The 17,135-nt window shown below is 38.4% G+C and overlaps 1 protein-coding gene across 3 annotated transcripts in view; it reads left to right on the top strand.

The window, feature by feature from the left end:
* The window catches only part of LOC108297231 (DNA repair-scaffolding protein-like), a 162,644-nt gene extending 149,922 nt beyond the window's left edge, over nucleotides 1–12,722 (top strand). The window contains exon 8 of one of the 3 annotated variants that reach the window (XM_017519947.2): nucleotides 10,863–12,722. In XM_017519947.2, coding sequence (XP_017375436.1) covers nucleotides 10,863–11,083 — 221 coding nt within the window. In that variant the 3' untranslated portion in view covers nucleotides 11,084–12,722. Of the gene's footprint in view, nucleotides 1–1,047; nucleotides 1,469–10,862 lie in introns of those variants that run through there. The other 2 variants (XM_017519949.2, XM_017519948.2) reach the window with 2 other exon arrangements.
* Nucleotides 12,723–17,135: the final 4,413 nt, after the last annotated feature.

The following is a 17,135-nucleotide window of genomic DNA, read 5'->3' as shown; positions in this document are numbered from 1 at the left end:
GACAGTATAAACAAGTAAGTACAATTAAGTTTTTAGTGCATGTTAATGAAAACATGGTACAATAGAATGAATAGATGAAATGTCATTTGGATTTGATTTTGGAATGTATTATTTATTTTTCTCTTTGAAGCATCATTTGAGTCGTAGTTTAATTTGCATTCCCTGAGTACACACAAAGTGCAGTTGAGGTGAAGTAGAAACAGGTCAGGAGCATCCTGGTTAGCAGTGAAATCAAGACTGGAAACAGAGTCCCACACATGCTTTACGTCAATTTGTATTAGGATTCATTTTTCTTACATATTTATTCATACTGATTCAGGTGCAACACAGAGTTCATGGTTTAATAGATGAAACTATTTACTTTCTGTGTTAAATTAGAGGTATAAGCAAGACGTACAGTGATAACATAAAGGGAAATTATAAACTGCAGAGTGGAAAGGAGAGTCATGCCCAGGGAGAAGCTCACCAGGGAGGCAGTGATGGAACTGTCTTAATGCACAATTAGGTTTCACCTTGTCATAGAAATAATTTTAAATTGCTTGAATGAAACTATGGAATTTGAGACTAGAGCAGTAAGAAGTAATAGCTAACCAAGGACTTTCGATACAATGGCAAGTAGTTTGGATTTCCTCGAGTGGATAGCCATGGATGGGTGCAAGTACAGGGTGGCTGTCATTACATCTGCATTTACGAAGGTCATTCAGGTGGGCCTTATGAACAGTAGGTTGGAAGAATCAGGTACTAGACTTGGGAGGTCAGCTAGTGCCAGACTATTATAATAACTAAGAGGCATCTCAATATTAATATATGCCTTGTTACCAGTATTCTCATACTACCTGCACTTCCCAGAAAAGAAATGCATTTGTCTAGAAATCTTTACTGTCTCAGTAAATGTTAATTCTGTTCTTATTCTTGCTCAAGCCAAATACGCTGGAGTCATTCTTGTACTCTCATTTTCACTCCTTGTCCATAAACAAGTCCTATTGACTCTACCTTCAAAGAATATCTAGAATCTGACCATTTCATACCTCTCCTATCACTCCCTAGGTCCCAGACACCATCATCTGTCCTGGATTGCTGCAGACTCTCCTAACTAGCTTCCCTACTTTATCCCTTGTCCCCTCCAGTCTGGTCTCAACACAGCTCATTGTTTGACTTCCCTGCTGGCTTCTTATCACATCCAAAGGAAATACCCAGGTTCACACATCTGAAGATAGAAGGCCTGTTTCTTCCCTGCTTGATCATTTCAAACTGATTTGATCTTCTTTTTTCCTGCCCAGGCTCCAGCTGACCACATTTAGTCCCAGGCAGAACATGAATAGGCTGTTCTCTAAAAAGCTGGAGTAAACTTTTAGGGAAAGCTAAGACTACTAATCAGTATGCTGGGGCCACCAGAATATAGTCCTTTTTCTTTTGGCATTTGGAAGGCCTAAATGATCATAAGAATTATTAAAGTCAAATCATTTGACCTAAGTCTGAGATATTCTCATTTAAATGCAATCCTAAGATCCAAGTCAGGTATTAAATTCTGTTTATATAATTGTGCTAATGTAAATTTGTTGATTATTTGTTAACTTTTGGAGTCAGACTATGGCCGGAGCACAGAGATTTGGCATAGGTTATAGGATACACTGTGAACATTAACCTTGACAATGAAAGTGGAATTAGGTAGAATTAAAATTGTGTAGCATGTTGGGGAGGGAAAATGTAGAGCAGGGTATACGCCTTTCCTCATTTTACAATGCTAGGAACCCCAAAACGCAGTGCCAAGTGAGTAAAATAGGGAATGGAGTTTGTTAAATATATTGTTTAAAACTTCACAAGTAACTAACAGAAACAACCCAAATAAAACCATTTTAGTAATTGTTATGTGTATTATTTTGGGGGGAAAGACATAAAACACTTTTTAAAAGAGTAAAATGTACACTGATTATATTGCACAGTAGTTTGGAGTGTGTGCAGCAAGATGAATTACAATCATCACAGCTTGTGATAGCCAGTGTCAGAGTGTGTATTAAAGACAGAATCGTGTACATATAGTAAGCAGAGGGACTTTAAAACCCCCTGATGTCCATCGCTGACCACTGGTGTTTGCTCATTATTGTGTGTGTGTGTCTGCCTGCACACTTACATGCATGCTGGGTGACAGTGACAGGGAAAAAAACGGTGGACACTTGATGAATTAACCTGAAGAAGACAAAAAGTATCAATTTCAGAGAATACTGGAACATATGTTTTAGAGCAGGATACTGGGTAGGCTAGCCTTCTCGGATATCTCTGAAGATAAAGAGAGACAGAACAATAATTTAGGCGGAAAATTCCAAATTGCCGTGTGGTCAGTGTTTGGAAAATTGACAACTTAACATTAGTGGCAACAATTATGTGATGAAAAGTATTTCTGTTAGAAAGACTTATCCTCTATCAGAGAATAATTTCAGTATCTCCTATACTACCTTGCTTCACTGTGTCCTTTCTTGTATAGTTATTTGTTATTCTCATAATAGATATTAATTAAAGATAACCTACTTAGGAAGACTTGACATGAGTGTAATTGGACCCTGGCTACCTGTGTATTTCAACAGCAAAAAACTCATTAAACTCAGTAGTCACAGACATATTTTGTTATTCTGTCATTTACTCAATTTAGTATTATTTTTATTTTTTTATTATATTTCAAGTTCTGGGGTACATGTGCAGAATGTCCAGGTTTGTTACATCGGTATACAGATGCCATGGTGGTTTGCTACATCCATCACTCCATCATCTACATTAGGTGTTTCTCCTAATGTTATCTCTCCCCAATTCCCCCACTCCCTGCTATCCCTTCCCTAGCCTCCCCTCCTCCGCCAATAGGCCACGGTGTGTGATGTTCCCCTCCCTGTGTCCATGTGTTCTCATTGTTCAGCACCCACTTATGAGTGAGAACATGTAGTGTTTGGTTTTCTGTTCTTGTGTCAGTTTGCTGAGAATGATGATTTCCAGCTTATTCCGTATCCCTGCAAAGGACATGAACTCATCCTTTTTTATGGCTGCATAGTATTCCATGGTGTATATGTGCCACATTTTCTTTATCTAGTCTGCCGTTGATGGGCAATTGGGGTGGTTCCAAGTCTTTTCTATTGTAAACTGTGACACAGTAAACATACATATGGATGTGTCTTTATAATAGAACAATTTATAATTCTTGGTAAATGGTATTTCTAGTTCTAGAGCCTTGAGGAATCACCACACTGTCTTCCACAATGGTCACGCTAATTTACACTCCCACCAACAGTGTAAAAGCATTCCTATTTCTCCACATCCTCTCCAGTATCTGTTGTCTGCTGATTTTTTTATGATCATCATTCTAACTGGCGTGAGGTGGTATCTCAATGTGGTTTTGGTTTGCATTTCTCTAATGACCAGTGATGATGAGCTTTTTTTCATGTTTCTTGGTTGCATAAATGTCTTCTTTTGAAAAGTGTTGTTCATGTCCTTCACCCACTTTTTGATGGGTTGTTTTTTTCTTGTAAATTTGTTTTCTTTGTAGATTCTGGATATTAGCCCTGTGTCAGATGAGTAGATTGCAAAATTTTTTTTCCCATTCTGTTGTTTGCCGTTTATTCTAATGATAGTTAATGATAGTTTCTTTTGCTGTGCAGAAGCTCTTTAGTTTAATTAGATCCCATTTGTCTATTTTGGATTTTGTTGCCATTGCTTTTGGTGTTGTAGTAATGAAGTCCTTGCCTATGCCTATATCCTGAATGGTATTGCCTAGGTTTTCTTCTAGGATATTTGTGGTGTTAGGTCTTATGTTTAAATCTTTAATCCATCTGGAGTTGATTTTTGTATAAGGTGTAAGGAAGGGATCCAGTTTCAGCTTTCTGCACGTGGCTAGCCAGTTCTCCCAGCACCATTTATTAAAAAGGGGAATCTTTTCCCCATTGCTTGTTTTCATCAGATTTGTCAAAGATCAGATGATTGTAGATGTGTGGTGTTACTTCCGAGTCCTCTGTTCTATTCCTTTGGTCTTATATCTCTGTTTTGGTACCAGTACCCTGATGTTTTGATTACTGTGGCCTTATAGTACAATTTGAAGTCAGGTAGCATGATGCCTCCAGTTTTGTTTCTGTTTGCTTAGGATTGTCTTGGCTATGCGGGCCTTTTTATGGTTCCATATGAAGTTTAAGGTGGTATTTTTCCAGTTCTGTGAAGAAAGGCAGTGGTAGCTTGATGGGGATAGCATAGAATCTATAAATTACTTTGGGCAGTATGGCCATTTTCACAGTGTTGATTCTTTCTAACCATGAGCATGGAATGTTTTACCATCTGTTTGTTTCCTCTCTTATTTCCTTGAGCAGTGGTTTGTAGTTCTCCTTGAAGAGGTCCTTCACATCCTTTGTTGTATTTTTTTCAACTTGTTAGGTATTTTCTTTATGTAGCAATTGTGAATGGGAGTTAACTCATGATTTGGCTCTCTGTTTGTCTGTTATTAGTGTATAGGAACGCTTGTAATTTTTGCACATTGATTTTATATCCTGAGACTTTGGTGAAGTTGCTTATCATCTTAAGGAGATTTTGGGCTGAGATGATGGGGTCTTCTAAATATACAATCATATTGTCTGCGAATAGAGACAATTTGACTTCTTTTCCTAATTGAATATGCTTTATTTATCTTGCCTGATTCCCCTGGCCAAAACTTCCAATACTATGTGGAATAGGAGTGATGAGAGAGGGCATCCTTTTCTTGTGCCAGTTTTCAAAGAAAATGTTTCCAGTTTTTGCCCATTCAATATTGTGTTTGCTGTGGCTTTGTCATAAATAGCTCTTATTAGTTTGAGATACATTCCATCAATACCTAGTTTATTGAGAGTTTTTAGCATTAAGGACTGTTGAATTTTGTCAAAGGCCTTCTCTGCATCTATTGAGATAATCATGTGGTTTTTGTCTTTCGTTCCATTTATGTGGTGGATTACAGTTATAGATTTGCATATGTTGAACCACCCTTGTATCCCAGGGATGAAGCCAACTTCATCGTGTTGGATAAAGCTTCTTGATGTGCTGTTGGATTCGGTTTGCCAGTATTTTATTGCAGATTTTTGCATCAGTGTTCATTTTCTTTTTTAGTTGTATCTCTGCCAGGTTTTGGTATCACAATGATGTTGGTCTCATAAAGTAAGTTAGGGAGGATTCCCTCTTTTTGTATTGTTTGGAATACTTTCAGAAGGAAGGGCACCAGCTCCTCTTTGTACCTCTGGTAGAATTTGGCTGTGAACCCGTCTGGTCCTGGACTTTTTTTGGTTGGTAGGCTATTAATTCCTCCCTAATTTCAGACCTTGTTATTGGTCTATTCAGGGATTCAACTTCTTCCTGGTTTAGTTTTGGGAGAGTCTAAGTGTCCAGGAATTTATCCATTTCTTCCAGATTTACTGGTTTATGTGCATAGAGGTGTTTGTTGTAATCTGTGATGGTAGTTTGTATTTCTGCGGGATCGGTGGTGATACCCCCATTATCATTTTTTATTGCATCTATTTGATTCTTCTCTCTCTTCTTTTTTATTAGTCTGGCTAGCAGTCTGTCTATTTTGTTGATCTTTTGAAAAAAACCAGCTCCTGGATTTATTGATTCTTTGAAGGGTTTTTTTGTGTCTCCATCTCCTTCAGTCCTGCTCTGATCTTAGTTATTTCTTGCCTTCTGCTAGCTTTTGAATTTGTTTGATCTTACTCCTCTATTTCTTTTAATCGTGACATTAGGATACCGATTTTAGATCATTCCTTGCTTCTCTTGTGGGCACTTACTGCTATAAATTTCCCTCTAGACCCTGCTTTAAATGTATCCCATAGATTCTGGTATGTTGCATGTTCGTTCTTACTGCTTTCGAAGAACATCTTTATTTCTGTCTTAATTTCATTATTTATCCAGCAGTCATTCAGGATCAGGTTGTTCAGTTTCCATGTAGTTGTGCCATTTTGAATGTGTTTCTTTTTTTTTAAGATGGAGTTTCACTCTTATTGCCCAGGCTTGAATGCAGTGGTGCAATCTCAGCTCACTGCAACCTTCTGCTCCCGAATTCAAGCAGTTCTCCTACCTCAGCGTTCCCGGTCGCTGGGAATACAGGCATGTGCCACCACGCCCAGCTAATTTTTTGTATTTTTATTAGGGATGGAGTTTCATCACACTGGCCAGACTGGTCTTGAACTCCTGACTTCAAGTGATCCACCCGCCTAGGCCTCCCAAAGTGCTGGGATTACAGACATGAGCCACCACACCCAGCCTTGAGTGAGTTTCTTAATCCTGAGTTCTAATTTGATTGCACTGTGGTCTTAGAGACTGTTTGTTATGATTTTCATTATTTTGCATTTGCTGAGGAGTGATTTACTTCCAATTATGTGGTCAGTTTTAGAGTAAGTGTGATGTGGGGCGTGTTTTGTTTTGTTTTGTTTTGTTTTGTTTTGTTTTGTTTTGTTTTGTTTTGTTTTGTTTTGTTTTGTTTGAAAGACAGGGTCTCACTCTGTGAGTCCAGTATTTGAATAAGGAGGCTGGTTAGTGCAGTGATGTGATCATAGCTTACTATAATCTCAAATTCCTGAGCTCAAGAGACCCTCCTGCCTTAGCTTCTCAGGTAGCTGAAACTCTAGTATACTCCATTGCCTGGTTAATTTTTTTATTTTTATTTTTGTAAAGTTGGGGATCTCACTGCGCTGTTCAGGCTGGTCTCAAACTCCCGGCCTCAAACTGTCCTTCTGCCCTGGCCTCTCAAAGTGCTGGGGTTACATGTGTGAGCCACCATGCTCAGTCATGTGCTTAGATTTTTTTTATGTATGGCCTCTTCGTTATTTAAAACCAAAGACTTTTCAAAGAGCAGTTAGCTGATTAAATAAGTCATTCATGCATTTATTCAGCAAATGTTATCCTTTAAGTTAAATACTATCCATCTTTAAGAACTCTGTTTCATCTGCTAGGCATATGCATGGATGGAAATTACTAGATCTCTTGGTGTGTCTTCTTTATTAAATCTTTCTGTTCCTGTTTCTTAATCATTTAATGTCTTTGCTATTGTATATTAGTATTTGTGGTCTCTTTGCGGCACTTTCTCTTTGGTGATTAGCACTTGACTAGGTATCCTCTTTTTCAGTACAAGTTCTGTTGAAACCCTCACTTTGTCCAGCCACAGCAATAGATCTCACAGAGTCCATTTCTCAACCTGAAGCATTGTCTATTTTTGCATTTTAAACAAGCCCTATGTCTTAGCTTAATGAGGTAGGGGGGAAAAAAACCCATCACTCACAATTTCGTATTCTTAATTGGCATTTATCTGAGAGATATTTTGTCCTTGGCTTGTAAGGATACTTGATTACTCGGATTAGACATTCCAGTCATCCTCTCTGTTCTTCAGAAAGTCACGTGAGCAACTTAGCTTTATTTTTCAGTTTTCTCATCTGCCAAAAAGGGAGATTGATATGTTCCTTACCTATTTCATAGGGTTGTTGTGGATCAAGTAAGAGACTGGCCTTGAAAATGCCTTGAAGAGCTTATGGCAGTGACAGTGGCTGCCATCCTTGCATGTGTGCCAGGCCAGGCACCTTGTGGTGCATTTGCTGCATTGCATCTGTGATTTTAGTGCTTTTGGGGTAGCTACTACTGTCCCTATTTAAAACTGAGGACGCTCTTGTAAGAGAGACATAGATAAAGTATTTGGGAATTTTCAAGGGAAGGAATAGTTTCTTCTGGCTGGGAATCAGAAAAATCTTCCTGGACAAGGTGATATTTTGGCTGTCTTGTAGCAGTTAAGGAAAATGTTGCCTGGTAGCACCAAAATGGCCTTTTATGTACTAGTCATCTAATTGCAACACATTGTTCTTTGTTTGTAAAATGAGTATATCCCCTGCTTAGATTAAAAGCTTGCTTCTGCCAGGCATGGTGGCTCACGCCTGTAATCCCAGCGCTTTGAGAGGCTGAGACAGGAAGATCACTTGAGCCTAGGACTTCAAGACCGGCCTGGGCAACAAAGTGAGACCGCATCCCTATAAAAAAAAATATGAAAATTAGCTGGATGTTTTGGTGGTGCAAGCCTGTCATCCCAGGTACTTGAGAGGCTGAGGTGAGATGATCCCTTGAGCCCAGGTTATGGAGGCTGCAGTAAGCCAAGGCGACAGAGCAAGACCTTATCTCTAAAAATAAAATAAAAGCTTGCCTCAAGCGCATTTTTAGTGTAAATTGCCCTTGCTTTTTTCTCTCTCAGACAAGGAGGAGCTTACCCTGCTTTATTTTCTCCTGGTAAGGAAGGCCTTGGAGGGTGTTTTGTAGGAAGAGCTTTAGAGTGCTCGGTGGAGAGGGTAGCCCTGTCCCCAACCTGGTGGCACGGTCATAGGAGCACCGCTCGGTATTGCTTCCAAGGCCTATTTAGTCACCACATGAGCTGTCCTGTGCAGCGCTGCGGTGATAGCTAACATCATAAAATGTTATTCAGCAAGTTATTTGGTGCTATAGATCTTAATCACAATTCATAGTTTCTGGAATATTGTCAGGATTTATCATGGAAATCTTCAAAGAAACGTTAGTCAGGCAGTATATACATCTTAGGTATGTCAATATTTCTTCTATAAAAATATTTTATGTATTTCTATAATAGCTTGCATTTATAAAATCTGTCAGGGTCTATGGAGCTGGCCGTGACAAGAATTAGTTCTGAAGAGAATTGGTGCTGCTTGGGCAGGCAGCTGAGCATCGCTGGGGGCTGCCATGGCAGATACTGCAGTGCGCAGAACCAAACGCCTGTGCCCAGCTGGCACACTTGAACTTGAGCAGACCACTGGGTGCTTGAGAGCAGAAGTGGCCATGGAGCCCTGACAGCTGCTGCTGTCAGTGGGTTACAGGGGAGGCTTCAGGCCTGTGCATGTTGGGGATGAGCCCTGAGTTGAGTATAGGTACAAGTTCAGCAATTCTTAAATTATGTCTCAAAATGCTCCTGCAGCAACTGTAGCTCCTAAATCTAGGGCTTTTCCCTTGCTTCTGGAGACTCTAGTTCTGTACACACTGCTCTGGCTGCCCTGCTGAGGAAAAATTTTATGGGCTGAAGTGACCTCCATATTATCCTGATTTTTTTCTCCAATTTATCAATTAAAGATGAGCTACCTTTCATTAACAAAACACCTGTTGTGGCAGAGCATCTGTGTGTTCACTTCTTAGTGCCTTTCTTTACAAGTTGGTTTCACTCTTTTGTTCCCTCTCCTAGCGTGACCCGCAGAAACTCGTTCATATGCTGCTTGTACATTATGCTGTTCATATCCTTCCCTCATTCTGTTTTCTTGCCTTAAGTAATAGTTGTCCAAGACAGTGCTCAGGGGAGGCAATGTGGCCCAGGGCCCAGTATATGGGCATGTGCCATGGACTCCTAGATAAGGGAAGGGATGGAAAATTTGAGGTTGAATGGGAAATGAATGAAGAAAAAGTGAGAGAAAGAAATCGAAACATAATTAAACTGTACAACTAAAATCTTAGCACCATTTAAATACCAATTTTTATTATTCACTATTAACCAGTTGGCTGAACTGGTAGAGAAACTCATATTGGTGAGTGTCTGTTCTTAACAAGATGGTATGTTGTACCCTTCATTTTTGCTCTTCTCAATTTGTGTATTTTTTCATTTTTTTTACTTAAAAAGCACAGAGAGTAATAGAAACACATAAGCATACTCACAACCTAGAATTAGTAACATATGTTAATCCTTCGTTTTTTTTGTTTCTCATACTTTTATAATAGAAACAATATGACACACAAATTTGAAACCTTCTGGGTTCCCCTCCTGAGTCATACTCCTCTTTCTCTCTCCTTAGAGACAGTAGCTTTCATGACTTTTCTGTGAATCCTTCTATTTATATTTTTATACTTGTATTCATAAACAATATTGCATTGATTTCTGTGTTTTTTAAAATTACATTATAGATGTCATATTCGATATATCCTGTTTATCCCCTTTCTTTTCTTAAGACCTCTCTATCTGATAACTTACACATCTGGTTCACCTCATTTTAAGTGTTCTGTTATGTAAACACACCATGGTTTGCCCATCCTACTGATTTATGCTGGGTGCAGTTTTCTACTCGTATAAACAACACTGAGATGTGTATTCTTGTTTAGGACTCCTGGTGCATCTGACAGTTTCTGGGTACCTACCCAGGATTTCTGGTGTAGAGGCTATGCACACTCTAAACTTTAGTTATCTCACTTAATCCCAACAAATGTTCCCTGGGACAGGTGGCAGGATCTCCATTTTACACATGAGAAAATTGAAGTGTTGAATGCTGTAGAACTTGGCCAACTTAACAGGGAAACCAGTACTTGAATCCAGATCAAATCCACCCATTTCAATCTAGAGCTCTAATACCCAGCAGTCCACATAGCTCTTCACTGTTAGCCTTTCTGATCATTGGAACAGTTGCAGCTAGCTAGTAACGTACATGCTTTGAAAGCAGGGAATAACAGATCATGAGAAGGTCCATCCTTAAGAAGGAGAAGAATCTACAGTAGCCATATTCTCCTTGTGGTTATCAAAGGATTTGAGACGTGGAGTAAAAAGCGTGCTCCTTAAGATGATGGGTCTAAGGTTTCTATTTATACAAAACTATTTCTTCATGACAGAGACTGTTTATGTTGCTTAAAATGCATATATTAAATGCAACATGCAAGCCTATTTTGATTAAAGAACATTGTTACAGTGAGCATGGTAATATCTCTGTTTTACTTTGCAAAATGTGGAGACCGTTTTCTCCAGGCAAAGAGTGCTATCTGTATGTGGATCTTTTTTTCATGACACTTTATTCACACTTGAATTATCTGTCTTTTGACTTCATTTTTGCTTTATTCTTTTCTTCAACTTCTAGGTAGAAAATCCGGTGTATTAACTGTGAAAATTTTAGAGCTACATGAGGAATGTGCCATGCAAGTTGCCATGTGTGAGCAGTTACTGGGGCCACCAGCTACCAGCCTCTCCCGAGGTGTGGCTCCTCCTGGAGCTGGCCTGAAAGTTCTCTTCACCAAGGAGACTGCAGGCTACCTCAGGGGCCGTCCCCAGGACATTGTCCGGATCTTCCCTCCCTGGTGAGTGCGCAGAACTGAATCCAGCAGTCGCCAACTGTGAGTCAGCCTCATAAGAAAAGACGTTTTTATCAGGAACATTTTTGTCACTTTATCATAGAGCAATGTCAGAGGAAGAGAGCCAGGATTGGATGTGGGTTTTCTGTCAGAGAAGAACTGGATTGTCTCTGATGGTTTGTTTCTACTTCTGTCAGCAGATTTCTAATAATTTGGGCTGAGAGGGTTGAGGAAACAACCATATTAAGATTCTTGCCCAAGTGATGTGTTATAAGATCTGGCTGTTTTTGTTTTTATATTTCTTGGAAAAATAATTTTATTAAGAGGCATTATGTGACAATAGGATAACACACATTAATTAAATATTTCTTAGTCACTTGAGAGGGAAGGATAAAAAGCATGAACTGAGATATACTAGGGTTTGAATTGCAGGAGCAAAAATGATCATTATTGGATCAGAAATTATTTTAAAGGATACTATGTTTGTTTTCTTTTGCAATGGGATGTTGATTTTTACCATGAATAGAAGAAAATTGTACTGCTTTTGAAGGAATGTTTGAGCACCATGTTTTAAGAGCCAATTATTAATTTGTTGGTAATTTTTTATAAGCTTTCATTTTGTTTATGAGGAAGGGTTATAGGATAAATTTTTAAGCATTATTATTGCTGGATCAGAGGATATGTGCCTCCTTAATTTTAGCAGACTTTGTCAAATGGCGCCATTTTACATTCCCACCAGCAATGCATGAAGTGCTGTTTTCTTTTCCTTTACAAACCTACCCTGTTGATCTTGACCAAGTTAAACATTGGAAATATGGTGTTTATCATTTTAATTTGTATTTCTCTTATATAAAATGGGCCTAGGCATTTTTCTCCATGTTTAAGAATCACTTGTATTTCATTTTATGTCCATTGATAATTTTTTACCTTTCTTCTCTTAAACTATTTGTCCAAGTGATTTCTACCAACTTTTTTATGTTATTTTTTTTTAAAAAGCACCTTGTCAGTCATATACATTGCACTTAGTTCATTCCTCGTTTGTCATTTGACTTTTGGCATTTTTAGGGGGAGGGATTTGTTTTGCTGCTTTGTTTTTGATGAGCAGAAATTTTCTCTTTTTCTGTGGTTGATTTTATCCATCTTTTATGGCTTCTAGGTTTTGTATCATAGACAGAAAGGTTTTCCTTACTATGAGGTGTAAAATTTATTCTATGTTTTATTCTAATACTTTCATGGATTTAAAAAATTTTACATTTAAGTCTTTGACACTCCTGGAATTTATCTTTATGTGTAATATGTGAGGTAGTAAATGCAATTTTATTTTTTCAAAATGACCACTAGGAATCTCAACATTATTTATTGAACATTGTGTCTTTTCTTCATACAATTTCAATGCTGCCTTTATCATGTACTAAATACCTACATATATCTTTGGGCTTTTAGCTCTTTTAATGTAACTGTATTTGCACATGCTAGTATTAGTTTTGTGTGGTATTTCAGTAACTGCTAGGACTACTCACATCTCATTAAGCTTATTTTTTACAACTTTCCTCTTAATGATTGCTTTCTTTCTTTTTTGCTTTAAATATTTGCCTTAAACATTTATTTTCAAATATGCATTGTAAAAGTTAAAACAATTTAGAAATATATACCTTACAAAGAACAGGGAGGGGAACATCACACACCAGGGCCTGTCAGGGGGTAGGGGAGTGGGGGGATAGGGGAGGGATAGCAGGGAGTGGAGGAATTGGGGAGGAATAGCATTAAGAGAAATACCTAATGTAGATGATGGGGTGATGGATGTAGCAAACCACCATGGCATGTGTATACCGATGTAACAAACCTGCACATTCTGCACATGTACCCCAGAACTTAAAGTATAATAAATAAAAAGAAAAAAAAAAGAAAGTGAATCCTCTTACCCCCATCTCTTCAATTAATCACACTCATTCTAGATGACCACTGTTAACAATTTGGAGTATAATCTTCCAGCATTTTTTAAAATTGTTAAATATTCAATTATAATGTATTTAACACATCCCAATGACTATATATAATCTTTATGTAAGTTATGTAATTCTGCCTATTTTTCTATAATAATTTTAGTTTTAATTTACTGGATTAAAAACAGATTGATAGGTTTATTAGTATAGGTTAATCTACATTCATGGAGTAGGGCTTTCAAGGTAGTCGCTGGCAGGGTTCTGATTTGATGCTCCCCTCTCCGCGTTCATGGAACACACAGCAGCACAGAACTTCTATCAGCATCTCCTCTCTTACCTTGAAACTGCCTTCCCTCCTTCACAAATCTGTCCTCATTCAGATCTTCTTGGTTCCCACCTTAGTTTTACTCCCCTGTAGAATTTAGTTCTCTTATTAGCATCTAAGTTTATTTGTGGTAGCAGAGCCTTTTATTGTTATTATGTTTTAAAAATTTCCTCTCCCCTCAACTTTTTAAATTCTTTTTTCGGTAGAGACAGAGTCTTGCTATGTTGCCCAGGCCGGTCTCAAACTCCTGCCCTCAAGCAGTCCTCCCACATTGGCCTCCCAAAGTGCTGGGATTATAGGCCTGAGCCATAAGGCCTGGCTCCTTCTAAACTTCTGATTTTTTTTTTTTTTTTGCACACCTTTATATGTTGTTAAATGCATTTATTAAATGGCCTAGTTTTTAAAAATATCTAAATATGATTATTTTTCTTCAGGGAAGATGTTTTAGAGGCTTTAAATGTAGGACATTTTCTTGGGCTTATGAGAAGTAAAATTAGATCAAGTTTATCTCCAAAGATTTATATGACCAAGAATTTCTAAATCCCACTGGCTCCTTAGACTTTACAAGTAAATGAGTTATTATCATTGGACTTTGGAATGTTTGTAGGTCTGGGTCTTACCAAACAACCCTTGGGTGTTGCTCTCCACAGGAATTCCAGCAGGCTGTCGAGAGATTATTTATGTATATTCAGCATATAATACTTAAGAAGATAGAAAAGGCCATTCACATTGGCTCATGCCTGTAATAATCCCAGCAGTTTCGGAGGCCAAGGCGGGCAGATCAGTTGAGGTCAGGAGTTCGAGACCAGCCTGCCCAACATGGCAAAATTTCATCCCTACTAAAACTACAAAAATTAGCTGGGTATGGGTAGCTCGTGCCTGTGGTCCCAGCTGCTCGGCAGGCTAAGGTGGATGAATCGCTTTAGCCAGGAGGTGGAGATTGCAGGGAGCCGAGATTGCACCACTGCATTCCAGCCTGGGCGACAGGGCAAGACCCTATCTCCAAAAAAAAAAACAAAACTTTCATATTTAATGAAAGAAAACCAAAATAATTTTTTGAAGGACTAGTCTTGGCCGGGCATGGTGGCTCACGCCTGTAATCCCAACACTTTGGGAGGCTGGGGCGGGCAGATCACATGAGGTCAAGAGTTAAAGTCCAGCCAGACCAATGTGGAGAAACCCTGTCTCTAAAAAATACAAAAAATAAGCCAGGCATGGTGGCACATGCCTGTAATCCCAGCTACTCGGGAGGCTGAGGCAGGAGAATCTCTTGAACCTGGGAGGCAGAGGGTGCGGTGAGCCAAGATTGCACCTGCACAATGAGAGCAAAACTCCATCCCCCACCCCCCCAAAAAAAATGTATGTATATATAATTTTTTTTAAGGAAACTTAACAAGTCATAGTGAATATATTTTTCCTTGTGGGCTGGCTATCCTTTTCCCACTAGCACCCTTCTGTGTTCATGTAAACTTTTTTAACATGGGCCCAGTGTTTTTTTAAAAGAATCAATAAACTTTAGATGCTCCTATTTGTCCTGTAGTAATAAATATGAGTTTAGGTACAATGGCTGCTTACCCCAAGGAGCTTAGAGCCCTCTGTAAATATTGCCTAGTAAATTCTCACCGGATTCCGATGAGAGGTAATGCAGCTTTGCCTCTGGCAGTCTGAAAATAAAGATAGAAGTAAAATGCCTTGCCTCCAATTAATTGCATTATGAAATAATCATAGAATTATATAACAGTAACCAACTTATTAAAAATGTATTAATCCATACAATTTCAGACATATAAAAATAAACTAGTATAATGAATCCCATGTCTCATAGTTTCAACATTTATTAACTAATGAATAAATAGCTTTTACTACTCAAGCAAACTGAAAGCTTTATAATGATTCCAAGGAAACATCCCACCACTTGAATGCAGTTATACCAGAAAAAGCAAATGAAGGAATTTACTATAATGATACTGGGGAGAGAGAAAGGTAGAAACCATCTGCCTGATTACATACTGCCATGAACACTAATGCCAGAAGGAGGACAGGTAAGCGGTTGAGTGTGTGAGAGTATATCCAGGGACAACCAAGACACCTCTTATTCATTCAGAAATATTTACTGGTATCCCCTGTACCAGATACTTTGCTTCTCATAATACATATCCCAGTATGCTGGAAGAGTGAAATCTGACTTTCCCCATTGTCAGGAGCATACCTCTCCATTGGTCCATTCGTATCATCTTTTTAGTCACTACTTAGTATTCCTCTATATGATTATGTGATAATTTAAACATCCTCTTATTTAGGATTTTTAAGGTTTCTTTCTATTTTGAGCTGTTTTAATCACTGCTTGGGTGAAGTATTTATACTTACACTTTCCTTCTGATTTAGTTCATAGAATATTTCTAGAAGTAGAAATTCTTGGTCATAGAATACCAGCAGGTTTTGAGCCTTTTGATATATTATTTACATAGTAACCTGTAAAGGTTGAAGGTGTCTTTGATGCTGCCAGTCTCATCACACCACATTCAGCATTTTTTATGGCTGCACAGTGTGATACAGTTTTAAAAACACTTTCTATATTCTCAGGATATGATACCTATTGGTTCTTTTACTATCATAAACAGCTATGTAGTAGATACTGTTATATGTGTAGTTTGGTATGTACTTCAGATGTTGTTTCAAAGTAGGTTTTAGGAACTGTTTTAGTATAGGGTATGTGTTTTGTTTTTGCTGTTGCTGCTGTGACTCCTTGATATTGTTAAGTCATCTGTAAACCTCCTAGCAGAGTCCCTGCAGCCAATCACATCAGATACAGCACACTGCATTTTACTGTACTTTGCTTCTTTGCTTTTATAGCACTTCACACATGTTGTACTTTTTATCAGTGCCATTTTTCCAACAGCATGTGCTCACCTCGTGTCTCTATATCACAATTAAATAATTATCCCAATATTCCAAAGTTTCGTATTATCTATTATAGTTGTCTGTGATAAGTGATCTTTGATGTTACTACTGTAATTATTTGAGGTGCCATGAACTGTGCCCATGTGAGATGACAAACTTAATTGATGAATGCTATGTATGCTCTGACTGCTCCATCAATCGGATGTTTCCCCTTCTCACTTTCTCTCCTCAGGCCCCGCGTCCCATGAGACACAACAGTACTGAACTTTGCCCAATTAATAAGCCTAATATGCCTTCTAAGTGTTCACATGAAAGGAAGAATTCCACATCTTTTACTTTAAACCAAAAGCTAGAAGTGATTAAGCTTAGTAAGGAAAGCATGTCAAAAGGCAAAGTAGGCTGAAAGCTAGGCCTCTTGCGCCAAGCAGTCAGACAAGGTATGAATGAAAGGAAAAGTTATTGAAGGAAATTAAAAGTGCTACTCCAGTGAGCACACAGATAATGAGAAAGCAAAGCTGCCTTTTTGCTAATATGGAGAAAGTTTGAGTTGTCTGTATGTAAAATCAAAAAGCCATGACATTTCCTTTTATTTATTTATTTATTTATTTATTTTATTTTATTTTTCCCATTTATTTATTTTATTGCATTTTAGGTTTTGGGGTACATGTGAAGAACATGCAAAATTGTTGCATAGGAACACACATGGCAGTGTGATTTGCCGCCTTCCTCCCCATCACCTACATCTGGTATTTCTCCCCTTGCTATCTCTCCCCAGCTTCCCACCCCCCACCGTCCCTCCCCTATTTCCCCCCAACTGACCCCAGTGTGTAGTGCTCCCCTCCCTGTGTCCATGTGTTCTCATTGTTCAACACCCACCTATGACTGAGAACATG

The sequence above is a fragment of the Cebus imitator genome, unplaced genomic scaffold (genome assembly GCF_001604975.1).
Source record: "Cebus imitator isolate Cc_AM_T3 unplaced genomic scaffold, Cebus_imitator-1.0 Scaffold782, whole genome shotgun sequence".
NCBI lineage: Eukaryota > Metazoa > Chordata > Mammalia > Primates > Cebidae > Cebus > Cebus imitator.
The sequence above is the reverse complement of the archived record's forward strand: the minus strand, read 5'-3'. Positions and strand labels throughout refer to the sequence as shown.